This window comes from Sinocyclocheilus anshuiensis, unplaced genomic scaffold (genome assembly GCF_001515605.1).
Source record: "Sinocyclocheilus anshuiensis isolate Anshui unplaced genomic scaffold, SAMN03320099.WGS_v1.1 scaffold217, whole genome shotgun sequence".
NCBI lineage: Eukaryota > Metazoa > Chordata > Actinopteri > Cypriniformes > Cyprinidae > Sinocyclocheilus > Sinocyclocheilus anshuiensis.
Window position 1 is genome coordinate 1,835,913 of NW_015536538.1, and position 13,845 is coordinate 1,849,757.

General features: G+C 32.6%; 2 protein-coding genes across 2 annotated transcripts in view; one reads left to right on the plus strand and one right to left on the minus strand.

Annotated features, from left to right (window-relative positions):
* LOC107696700 (protein strawberry notch homolog 2-like) overlaps positions 1-9,249 on the minus strand; it is a 48,406-nt gene extending 39,157 nt beyond the window's left edge. Inside the window, exons 1-4 of the mRNA XM_016497168.1 lie at positions 9,094-9,249; positions 8,049-8,225; positions 6,484-6,563; positions 5,073-5,160 (exon numbers count right to left, since the gene is read on the minus strand). Of these exons, the coding sequence (XP_016352654.1) occupies positions 5,073-5,160; positions 6,484-6,563; positions 8,049-8,168 (288 nt within the window). The 5' untranslated portion in view covers positions 8,169-8,225; positions 9,094-9,249. The remainder of the gene's footprint in view (positions 1-5,072; positions 5,161-6,483; positions 6,564-8,048; positions 8,226-9,093) is intronic.
* Positions 9,250-10,584: 1,335 nt separating this feature from the next.
* The window catches only part of LOC107696370 (transmembrane 6 superfamily member 2-like), a 12,793-nt gene continuing 9,532 nt past the window's right edge, over positions 10,585-13,845 (plus strand). The window contains exons 1-3 of the mRNA XM_016496673.1: positions 10,585-10,873; positions 12,405-12,508; positions 13,648-13,745. Of these exons, the coding sequence (XP_016352159.1) occupies positions 10,782-10,873; positions 12,405-12,508; positions 13,648-13,745 (294 nt within the window). The 5' untranslated portion in view covers positions 10,585-10,781. The remainder of the gene's footprint in view (positions 10,874-12,404; positions 12,509-13,647; positions 13,746-13,845) is intronic.

Sequence of the window (13,845 nt, forward strand, 5' to 3'; positions counted from 1 at the left end):
TCTGTCAATGGTAAGTTTTAATTTAGGATGTTTGTGATAATGTAAGTAGTTTAAATGTTTTGACACTTGCTTGAGCAACTTAATATATAAATCTAGAAGTAAATGCAAAAGTAAATAGCATTGAATAATGTGTTGCTTATATTTATTGTGTTTAAACATGTCTGTGAAAGATTGTATTACTGGACTGTGTAAAAAAATAATCACAATGCTGAAAAAGCATTGTCAGTGACAATGTTTGGATTTGAAATCAAAATAATGGATAAATGTTGTCTGTAGTAAACGGCCACGGATCAGTTGCAGACTCCTGTGTGAAAGCACAGTGAGCACCTGCCGCTTCTGCACCGCTTATGTACCACACATGGACTGCTTACGCACTGCAAACAGAATATGTGTGAACCTGGTGTAAAAGGCCGCCTCACATACAGCTCACGAAATGAGGCTTGTGCTGCGTGTAAGCTATTGTGCAACAATTGCACGATTGTCAAAACAAAAATACAGTGCATGATCAAACATTTAGGTGAGATAAATATATATATTTGAAAAATGTCAAAAAAAAATGCTCCCCTCCACCCCTCAAATTAAAAATCCCCTCTCACAAGAGTCACCTAAGAGGTGAATTCATTTTCAAAAGTGAAATTCAGGCCCTGAATAAATGTCTAAAATTCCTGATTGGAGAATAATTCTACATGATAAAAAGGCGGCTTTAAAACGATCGGTATCGGTGATCGTATCGGCAGATACTGCTTACTGTGATCAGTGATCGGCCTCAAAAATCCTGATCGGAGCACCCCTACCTCCTGTTATCCCTACGAGAAATTAAATATTGAAATCTAGACACCATTAAAGCAAAGCCACACATCTATGTTTAGGGGTTAAATGCAAATGCTTAATGCACCTTTAAAGTAGCTTGCACAGAAAAAAAAAACCCTTACTATAGCAAACATACCTGATGGTAAAGAAATACATTTTTTTACCAATAATATTCTTTCAATAATCAATCAATAATAATCTTTCAGCTACAGTAGAAAGCTATAAGGATTGTATATCAACCCAACTATTATGAATCAACCAATTTATTAATCATTATATTATATTCTTTAAAATGTCATGATCTGGTTGATTTCAAACTTTCACATATATGTATGAAGCACATAATAATTTACATGCCAAATGTATTCAGAGGTTGTTTGAAATGAGAGAGTCTGTATAAACTCAAAGCGTAGGGCAATGAAAAATATATTTAAAAACATAAAAATATATTTTTAATGTATATCTGTCAATGGGGTGAAATAACTGTAACAACAAATTAAAAATATGTAGTTCACTTTGCAAATTAAAAAACATTTTTAAAAATGAGGTTTTTAAATATATAACTCAAAATTAATAATGTTAATAAATTGTACTAATTTATTTTAAGTTAATTTAAGGTGAAATTTTTGTTTTGTTTTTGTGTTTTGTACAGATTAAATTTAGCAGTGGAAGTGCCACTTATTATGAAAAAAGGTTAGGTAAAATATGCAAAGGCTTCAGCCTACACCTTTTTTGGTTGATATGTAAAATTATGCATAGTTAATATGGAATTATGCATAAGGACTGAAATAAAAAATCCTGATGATGATGATTCTGACAGTGCAAACCTCAATTATACAGTAAACTTCAGGCTTAAGCTACAGAACAGCTGGAGTCTTTCACAAACCCAGAATCCTTCAACAATCCAATGAAAGCCCATTCCAGATACTGTAATCTCCTATTCGCAGATGTTACAGCCTCTTAAAAGTGCTCTACTGGATGGATCTCTCAATTTCGAGCTATAAAACTGATCTGAGGCTCTCAATAGATGATGAAATTGCTTGTATTATTCTGGAAACATCTAAATCATTACACCCAGTTGTGTAATTTTTACATTTGCGAGAGTGAAACGGGTAATTTAGCGGAGATAAAGCAGGGTCAAGACTGAATGACGGGACAATAACAGCACATTTTGTTGGACAGGAAGGAATGAGGAGAGAGGTCAGAAATGTCCAAACACATCAAGAATTCGTATCTGCAGAACAAGATGCTGAAATAAAGGACGTAAACTCACAGCAGTAGCTGAATCACACACTGTTTTTTATACTGTGATTTATCATCCTAAATCACGTCACAACAGCTCAAGACTTTCTGCACTGGAAGGGAAGTTGCAAATCAACTCATAATGTTTACTAGTAAGGTACCAATCAGCTGTGAACTCAAGGATCCTACAATATTTTCAATGCAAACACATTTGTATAAAAACTCCCTTTGCATGGGCTTTTTCAGAAAGCATATGATTATACAAAACACCACAATCTGACTTTGACATAACGATCAGAAGTTATTTAAAGGCACAATATGTAATTTTCGCCGCTAGAGGGCACGTATTCAAAATAAACAAATAGACAAAGGCGTAATTTGATGACCCCGTGAGTCGTGACTGAGTGTGGAATCATGGGAGTTGTGGTCTTCATCCCCACAGCCGATGCAATCCGACGGGACTCGGGCAGAAATCATGTTCATGGATGAGCTAATGATTTATTAACGTAGTAGAATGAAGCAGGGTGAGGCTGAAAGTTCTAGTGGTTTTTGGATATTTTAATAAAAAAATCTTACATATTGTGCCTTTAAATAAAACAATTTATAACAAATGAATGTTATTTGTAAATATATTTTATAACTATGTTCTACTGTGAATAAAATACCAGTTCATGAGATTTGCAAATGATTGCATTCTGTTTTTATTTACATTTTACACATCCTTACAACTTTTGAAACTAAGAGATTAAAAACACCACAATCTGACATTGATATAACGATCAGAAGTTATTTAAATAAATAAAATTCATAACAAATTTAGAATATTTATAAATATTTTTCTGTTCAATTGTAAATAAAATATCAGACAGAGAAAATAATACTGCTGAAGTAGCATCACAAATTAAGAAAGAAAGAAAGAAAGAAAGAGAGAATGAAAGAAAGAAAAAGAAAGAAAGAAAGAAAGAAAGAAAAAAAGAAATAATATTTCAGGTAACCAATCAAGAGTATCAGCACAGATGAAATTAAATAACCAAACAAAGTAACAAATATATAAAAAATAATTAAAAGATATCATGTAACCAATTAACAATAGCATCGCGAAAGAAAGAAAGAAAGAAAGAAAGAAAGAAAGAATATTTCAGGTAACCAATCAAGAGTATCAGCACAAATGAAATTAAATAAATAACCAAACAAAGTAACAAATATATAAAAAATAATTAAAAGATATCATGTAACCAATTAACAATAGCATCGCGAAAGAAAGAAAGAAAGAAAGAAAGAAAGAAAGAAAGAAAGAAAGAAAGAAAGAAAGAAAGAAAGAAAGAAAGAAAGAAAGAAAGAAAGAAAGAAAGAAAGAAAGAAAGAAAGAAAGAAAGAAAGAAAGAAAGAAAGAAAGAAAGAAAGAAAGAAAGAAAGAAAGAAAGAAAGAAAGAAAGAAAGAAAGAAAGAAAGAAAGAAAGAAAGAAAGAAAGAGGTAAATGGAGAAAGAAAGAAAGAAAGAAAAGAAAGAAAAGAAAGAAAGAAAGAAAGAAAGAAAGAAAGAAAGAAAGATTTCAGGTAACATCATGGTTTACGTTTCGAATTTCCATGTTACAACCAAAGCAAACAAGATCACCTGAATGCATCGAGCAGCCTATAATAAAAAGATATCTGTAAACAGATGCAGATGAATAACCAAAACTGTACCTTTAGCAAGGGCTGTCCTATCTCAGAGTATGAAACTACAGCGTTGGCATCCAACTGAGTGCCAGAAAGATTTTCATTTGAGAAAAGCATTAGCTTAACTGATGCACATACAAATTCACTTCAACGCTGCACCTACCCATGAGGGTCTGACCTGCACGTGGTGAAAGATACACTAAAATACCCTTCCAACGGGTAACACTGAATCCAGCGTGTGTTTGCTCTGGGGTGTGGTGGTCTTCGGTCAGGAAATTATGCTTTTGTGTTCATATTTACAGGCAGCCGAGCCTAATTTTACTGCATGTGCTTTAAGAAGTGTTTACAGCTGTATGTGGCTTCTGATAGTATTCAAATAGCGAGTATGTGCCTGAACAGCAAAATATAAGCAGCATATAACTGATATTTCCATTTGCAAACATTTCAGTTCAGCGTTAGTTATGTGGATAAGATCTGTATAAAGATGACTGAACAATCAAAGATAAAGCTGGAAACTTTTAGCTGGCAAACCTAAATAGTTTCCATGTTCTCATGCACAGGGAGCATAAACTCTTTCCTTCATATAAAATCACTTTCCATGCGTCACAGAGTGATAGGAGAATGGAGAATACACTGCAGTGAATACTATAAATCTTACTATTTCTAATAAGATTGTGAAACTGTGCACAGCATGCAACACTAACCATTTCAAACTAGGGTTATTACAGTTAACTAAAACAAAAAACTGAAAAAAAAACTTATGTTTCATGAAATAAAATAAACTTTAACTTGCTTTAAAAAAAAACATTTTATTTCAGCTAGTTGCAAAGATTCTCGTTTAGTTTAACTTAGTGTGCTAAAAACTAAAACGGACATTAGAATCAATAAAAAAACTACACAGACATAAAAAACGAATGAAAATGACAAAAAACAACAAAATTACTAACATTTCAAAAGTAAAATGAAAAATAACTAAAATAACACTGTCAAACAACAGTATGCAACATTGTTGTCATGTCACATGACCCGTTTGCAAAAATATATATATTTTCTTTTACATTTTTTTATTGTTTTTAATTATTTTATTTTTTTTAATCAAATCATGATTCATGAAAGAGACCTTGGTTGATTTCACTTTCAGTTCAGTTCATTCATTACACAAATAGCATTCTGTGGCGGCACTGAACTGAAAGTCTCATTAATGTGTTTGCATTAATGCCACAGCTTCATCATCATAATTGTACGCTGTGCTTTCAGCTATTCAAACCTGCGCTTTTACACTGCACGGATCAATGGTTCTGGTGAGTTCAACCTCGACCAACACTACAGCAAAAATCAAAAGAGACGGGATCTGCTCTTACCTGGGAGAAATCTCCGTTCCGCACAAGGTCATGAAAGTCCATGTCAGGCAGGTCAAGTGTTACCGAGGACGGGTTCGGCTGGAGCTGCCTGATAAATCAGAGGAGAGAGGTCAGGAACAATCACACAGAGAGCAGAATGTCTCTAATGCCTTCAAATACTACTAGAATACAGATCAAGTTTAGGGGTGTAAAGATACAATTATTCATACTGAAAACTTGCTGTATAGGTCTGTAACTTCATTTAAAACTCCAAGTTTTATATATCTTAATTTTAATGGATCAATAATGATTCTTAAATCCCAATATCAATCTTTTAGTCTATGCTGTTTCAGTTGATGAGTGAATAAAACTACACTAGACATTAAAATACTGTGGAAATGGAAATAAGCCTATGGCTTTTTATGTATGTTATCCTCTGCAGTTTTTGAAATGTTGTTTTGATTATGTATATGGGGCTTTCTTGTACAATTGTATAAAACTTGTCTAATAAATCAAACAAACCTCCCGTCCAATAATCGCAATAAGTTTTGTTACTTTTCTGTTACTTTCGATAAGAAACAAATTGTCATCTTTTGTCCATTTTATCAGGAAATTCAAACAATAAATGCTGTTTTGTGTTGATTATTATATCTAATAATAAATAGCAATTGAATTGTATAGTTTGTGTTAATTGGAACGTAATATTATAATAATGTGCAAGTAATAGGGCTTCCTATATGGTTACAGCATTAGCTGAGATAGATGTTTTTTTTTCCTAAGAAAATTATGATTATAATTGAATTTATTTAAAGACAGAGACACAATGTGATCAGTAAACCACTGTTTAATACAAAATAAAAAAATAAGCAATTTAATGTGTAGTTTTTTTCCCCCTTCTGTACTGAAAATGTACCAAATCGTAACTTCAAAACCAAGGTAGGTGCCGAACCGTCACTTTTATGTAACATTTCACTTCTAGAATATTTCAAATCAGATCATTGATATATGTTAGAGAATAATCAGCTTTGTATTTTTAAATACATAATGGATAAGTATAATCAACTAACTCATGATAAAGTGCATATGTCACATGTTCAGCATGCACACAATATTATAACTGAATTGCAGTAAAGACATTAGAGAATATAAAAATGCACCTATATTTTCTTAATGCATATTATTGTGAACAATTAATCCATGTATATCTTTGAAATTAAATATTTTGCATCTTGTAATGTTTAATCAAATCACCATAACTGGATCTTCCAGGGAAAATGACAGGATGTTCATTTTGCATGCAGTCAGCAAGGAATAAAACACTGCGTTGACTATTTATTGTCAATACATTATTATTACTGTAAATAATGCACAATTCATTTTATGTATAATGCATGCTTTTTGCTTTTGCTCGTTGAGAGTGTGCGCGACTCACCTCCCAGATTGCATAGGATAGTGCTGGTTGTATTGAGTTTGCTGTGGGTACGTCCATGAGTTTGACGGATACAGCTGACTCTGGGGAAACAGGAAATAAACAGCACATTTGACACAGGAAGTGGCCCTTTGAAAACACTGTTCAGCAGAGATATTACCCATCAACCCAAATATTTACTGGCAGTGCTAGTGACTCATCTTGACACGGTGAGACCCGACACAAACCGTGCACGTACAGAGCGAAGACCAACAGTTAAACCACCATAAACCAGGTGACGTGAGGCTACTGTTTCTAGAGAGATGATTACCATTGGCTACCAAAGCACTCCAGATCCATCCCATTTTGGACAAGGTTCAAGACCAACTAGAGCAATAATGATGAAGAAGAGTTCAAAACTGCAGATTTAATCAGATTAAGAAAATCTGTTAAGTATAACACTAGAAAGAGCTGAATCAAATACACAGGTATATATGAGTTCAATCTGCTATCAAACCTAAGCCTGACCTGGATTCAGAAAGGTTTGGGAGAGTTGTTATTTTCTAGTTTCAAGTTTGTATTGGGTTCCGGTTTGTAATTTAATTGGAAAATTATATAAAAACATATACAAACAGAAAAGCCTGTTTTTAGGACATTACATTTTTTTTAATGAAATTATTTAGCTAAATTTAGGCTCATGAAAAAGTAAATAAATAAATGTTTTTCTTTCATTTTTTTTACTAATTTTACAATTAAAGTTAATTGGAAATTATATAAAAATATATAAAAACTGAAACATCTATATTTAGGACCATTAAGATTTTTTGCATTGTGATATTTTCATGATAAATTTTCCACACAATTTGGGTTAAAGTTTGTAATTTTAACTAATTTTGTACTGAGCATTTGTGATTCCTAGGTGGATTACAGAAACTGTCCAAAAATGATATTTCACAAGAAATTAAACTTAACAGCAAAATTAAACAAGGTATATACAAACATATGGTATTTTTATGACAATCAAGCAATTGTTTTCCCCAAAATTGCATTACTTTAAAAACAACAAAATCACATTATTTAACCTTTTTTTTTTTTTTTTTAAGGTACATTTAAACTGTCCAAAAATGATATTTCACAAGAAATTAAACTTAACAGCAAAATTAAACAAGGTATATACAAACATATGGTATTTTTATGACAATCAAGCAATTGTTTTCCCCAAAATTGCATTACTTTAAAAACAACAAAATCACATTATTTAACCTCTTTTTTTTTTTTTTTTAAGTACAATTATCAGTTAAATCACATAAAAAAAATAACATCATTATATAAAAAAAGCCAAAATAGGCCAAATTCATTTTTTTTATGTAAAAAAAATACCTTTTTTTCCCCCATATGACCCTTGTTCTACTCACTCATTAAGAGAAACAGTGCAATCTGGTTTGGTCTTAACATCTGAGTCTAAGGTTCAGGATTGAAGTTCAAACGTGCAGACCTTTAGCCTGAGACTCTTTGTATTGGGGTAACCTTAACATTTACATTAAAGTGTGTCTTAATGTTGTTCAGACATTGTAAAGTGCAGTATGTACCTCCATGGAACTTGTGAGAGGAGGACTGGGAGCGCTGAACTTTGGGCTCCCCAGCTGAGGGCCTTCAGGGTGCAGATAGTCCTCCGTTTCCATGACAACAGGCGTGGCAAGAGTGGGCATCAGGCTCCGAGCAGAAACATGGTCATGTGTCAAACCCCTGTCATTCTCCAGCCATCTCTGAGAGAGAAGTCAGCATGATAATCATCAAAAATAATCTATTTGTTACAGTGTCTATAATTCAGACTGAAGAGTCCTGCTGGAAATTTGTCTTGTACTGATGATAAAGCAGAATGCATGATCATATGATGCTGGTGATGCTATAAGCATCCACAACTGATTACCTGAGCCTTCCAGGTTTATTTGACCTATTACTGAATGGCTGTGATAACTAGCAAGATAAAATGTACGGATACAGATAAAATGCATGCATATGTATTATATATATTTGTGTATAATACATATACATAATGTATAATACATTGTCATCTTACCAGATGATCTGAATGAAAAAAAACCTGCCCTTTTTGTGGTCTTTATATATTATATATACGAAATAAAGCAGTTTATTTCAGATAGAAAGCTAACTGAAAGATAGATGAACAAATAGAATGCGAGACAGACAGACAGGACTAATAGGTTAATATATAATATATTAAATATGTGATACAGGCCTCGTCTATGTGACAGTTTGAGGGAAATTACAATGTAAGTGTGTGTCAGTTTTATTCTGAGCTCTATAATACAAACTGTCACTAATTCAACCTTAATAAAAATATAATATCAAACTAAAAACGTTTAACTATAAATCAGACTATGATAAAAAATAATCTGAGCATTTGTCAACCTGAAAACCATTAACCAAACAGCACTGACCCCTCAAGCACATCACTTTGATATGATTACCAGCTCATACTGATTGTTATAGATTAACAGAATTGATTTATTAACGAATTTATCAACGGTCTGCGCGTTTTTCTGACTGACTCAATGGAGCGCTATTGTTTGATTCGTGCTAACATGCTAAACTGACAGAAAACTCACTCACCGCGCGTTAATTAAACCCCCCTGTCTGCGAAACCCCTCCACGAGCACTAACGACCACTCAATCTGGGTTTTTCTTGATCGGTAAACGCGGTTTGAAGGGGTTAATCCATATTTTCTACTCCTGTACGGTTGTTTACCTACTTCCTGGTCGACGTCGCCATCTTGATCTGAAAGACTGCGGACGCTTCCGCTGACGTCACCGCGGAGAGCGAACGTAACGCTTGCAGATTTTTTTTACGCTAGGTGCATAAAACAAATTGTGCATTAAAAGAAAAGAAAACAATAATTCATTTGGTTTGCCAGAGCATAAGAAAAAAATGGTAAAATAATATTTTTGAAAAATTATATTTTATTCATAAGTTATGCTATGTCCTCTGTAGAGGACACCAGCACTCAGTTTTTCTAAAAATAAAATGACAAGAATAAACATGAAAAGGCAAAAACAATGGGCATTTTTTTTAAATCACCAATCAATTTTTAGGTTTCAGGATTTTTTTATACCTAACTTTGTTTAAGGATGGTTCTCAACTATGTTATAAAATATATAACAAAATGATTTGATATACCATTTTGCTTTATGCAATATGTGTGTAAAAATTCCATAAACTGGTTAAGCACAATGTTATCTATACACTGTATCTAATTTGCATATTAAAGTGCTGTTGGGACAGCATGAAGTGTAATAATGGGAGTAGTAATTAGCCAGATTTTCATAATAATATCTAATATTTCATAAGAATATTGATATATAATTTGTTTTCCTATTCAATTCTTTTGTCTCCCAAAATATATAATAGACATGCTTTTAGTCCTGATGTGAGGTCTCAGAGAAATTCACTAAAATATAATGTCCACTGCAGGGCAAAAACTCCATAGCTGGGTCTCAGGAGGATATATATATATGTGTGGGGGATCTTTCGATCCTTAAATATTTTTCACAAATATAATTTAATAAAAGATGGTCCAAAATCCAAAAGTGTGTGTGTGTGTGTGCTCTTTGTTTGGATATATATATATTCGGCGTATTTATTTATATATATGAAAAATGTACATATATCGCATTTACATATTGCATTATTAAAATAATAATAATAAAATTAAAATAGGGTAATTATTTAAATAATAATATGGTAGTTCATATTTGTGGAAAAGTGGACTGTAAAATCATAATAACTAATATGGAACTTAAACAGCTGTCGTGATTATGTTTTTATTTATTTATTATTTCATTTTTTTTTATGATAGTCGTGGTGGCTAATACTAATTTATCATATTGTATTTACTGTAACCAAAAACTGTAACTATGGTATTTTGGAAACATTTATATTTTGGCATGATAAATGTCTGTAAAGTCAGAAGTGTGTTTGTGGCATGTGGAGGTTTATTGATGGGACTCTTTCTGTAAACTAATGGGCGGTAATAGTTCAGAGTCCGTGGACTTTGAAAGGTTTGCGCTGATTTCATGTTGATTCCATCATCCTCATTAGTTCTGAGTGAACGACACGACACACAGCGACACAGAGCAACTGCACACTTCAGCCGCAGGCACTGGATGCGTTATTACACTTTCTAGATATTTCATCCAATAGCTATTTAATAGCTATTTATTGTTGTTGTTTTTATATATATTGCTTGTGTAGTTAAATAGAGCTCAGCTGATTTCATATTCGTGGATTCCTGATTCCTCAAATGGATGTTCCTCCAGAGATCAGTGTTTTTATTCTGTCTCTGACAGCACCTTTTATTCTCTACACAATCAACCATGTGTCCTTCCTACAAGAGTAAGTTTGCCTCTTATGTCATTATTTTACAATAGGCTAATGCATGTTAAAGAACATTGCATTGACATGAAACAATGCAAAATCGATCTTATGGTTAAGTGTGACTTTTGAAATGTTTTTGAGGTTTGAATGACCTGATTTGGCCAAGAGAGGGCAACCATCCTCTACTTTATTTCATCAAGTCATCCTGAGGTGACCTGATCAATGAGCTGACATTGCTTCATAGATTTCTTTGGTGAATCTCATGAAAGCTGTCCAGAACATTTTGCCAGTCAGATTTTTTGTATTGTGAAATTATTTCGTGAAAATTCAGTACAGTTTTTCACCCTCATAATTCTTATCATGATACTGAAGAAAAAGGCATAGTATTTATTGGAATATATTAACATATCATGCAAATATTTTATATATTTAAATAGTAAATATATTATATTAATTTAAACATATATACATATAATATATTAAATTTAATTACAAATTTTTACAATTTTTTATGCTGATTTGAATTTTAAAAACTATTGCAGCATTTTTTTTTACTGTAATTCAGTAAAAGTGATTGTATTAAAGTCATAAGAATTAAATGGAAATGAACTGACAATAATGATAAATACATATTTTCCTAAAATTGACTTGATTGTTATCTCATGTACACACTTGGACTACAGCCTTATTCTTCATTAATGCAGAAAATATTATATTTAATTTGTAAATTATTTACTAATCATGCAAATATTTTATACTTAAATATTAAATGTATTATATTTATTATATTAAATATGTTGTGTTTTTAATTCATGCTGCTTTTAATAAAAAAAATGTATTGCAACATTTTTAGTGTAATAATACATTTGACTATATTAAAGTCTTAAGATTTTATTGGAAATCAACATTGACAATAATTAGAATTACATACGGTCCTAAAATAGGCTTCATTTTTTAAATGCAAATTATAACTTCTAATTTTTCAACTTGTTTTGGGTGTGAAATATGACCCGGATAAGTTTTCATGAGATTTCATTTATCATTGATCATGTGAGATAAAAACAAGCCTCTGATAATCTCATTTACACAGCAGAACTACGGCTTTATTCTTCATTAATGCAGAATAAGATGTATTGTTTAAATTGTAAATTATTTAGAAAGTATGCAAATATATTATATTTATATATTAAATATATACAGTATGTATTAAATATTTTAATATATTATGTTAAATAGTTTATACTGGTTTTAATTAAAAAAATGTATTGCAGCATATTTAATATAATACAATAAAATCGACTGTATTACAGTCATTAGAATTTAATTTAAATTACATTTTACAATAATGAGAATTACATTTATTTTCTTATGCAAGTTATAACTCATTCATTTATTCATTTTTTCCAGTTGTTTTGGGGATGGAGTATGATTTGGATAAGTTTTTGTGAGATTTAGTTTGTCATTGATCATGCAACGAGCCTCTGATAATCTCATTTCCAAATGGCATGCACTCAAACTGATGTTTCAAATGATGTGTTTTCTCGTTCAGTCCACAGGTTATACTGGCAATAGGCATTATGGTTCTTACAACAATATTCCTCCTGGCAAACCTCAGCGTCAAGAGTAAAAAATCCACCGACCCGCTCTTCTACGGTAAGACCAATACTGACAGATGAAGACGCAATGCAACAATACAAAAATACCCTAAAATACCCTAAATGAAAGAAAAATCACAAATGGGATCTCTTTAATATCTTAATTATTTTCTCCAGACAAACTGGGAAAAATGCTGTAAAAATTATTTTAGAATTTGTATATAAAAGAAAGGTTACTGGATTTTTCAGTGTTTCTGCTTAAAAACGGGCATTTCTTTATAATTGTTTGTGAAATGTACTTTCAATTTCTGAGTGAAAACTGATTTTTTTTCCCCAATGTACAAACAATTTTCAATCAGAAATTCACAAGCTAGAAAGAAACTGCAAATGAGACATTGAATTAAACGTGAAATTTTGAAGTAGAAAGACTAAAATATTTTTTTCCCGTAAACTTAACAATACAATAATCTTTTATTTGCAACTTAGAAAAATAACTTTTACAGTGCAGCAACAAGATTAAATGTGTAGCAAACTGACGTTTTGTATATGAGCCCAATTCTGCTTATGTTTTTCTTGAGGAAAAGATCTCGACAGCATCTCAAAACATGCTCAGATTTGTCAAGATATCAAAGTCTGCAATTCAAATAGTACTCAAGCTTTTTAGGAGACAATTTGGAAACAAAGTTTGAAGTTAAATTCTAACTGAGAGCTTTTTGAGATGTTTCTGGACCTGCAGAGCAATGCATTTTCATGCTGGCCGCGTCGCTGTTATTGACAGCTCTTGAGTCGGTGGACAGCCACTATAAATCAGCCCGCTGCGATCAATCCATGTGTGATCTCAGCTCCTCTAAAGTTTCTCCAGCCTCTATCTGTCCGGCTGCCAGCGCTAATGCATGCTTGAATCCAAAAGCGAGGCGACTTTTCCACTTGGGAATGAGGAACCTCTGGTCTGAGCATGATCGAAATCCACCTTCACCTGGACAACCATGAGCCATCATTAACTCGCTGTTTGGGAGAGAAATCAATAGCTGGCAAGGAAAAGAAAGTGAAAGCCAGACAGAGACTAAGAGATGGAGAGGAGAGAGGGGCTGTTTGAGTTTGAGAGGGAGAGAGAGAGAGAGAGAGAGAGAGAGAGAGAGAGATGAACGAGAGCAGAGTGAGAGTTGTGCTAATGTTTCCAATCTGTGTGTGTTTCAGTGTTTGCTGTGTTTTCCTTCACCTCTGTTGTCAGTATCACCAATGCACTGCAGCACCACGGATTTATCAAGGGCTTCATGGACTTTTATATAAGCAAGGTTAGATCTCTCTCTCACACACACACACTCACTCACACACTCACACACTCACACTCACACACACTCACACACTCACACACTCACACACTCACACACACAC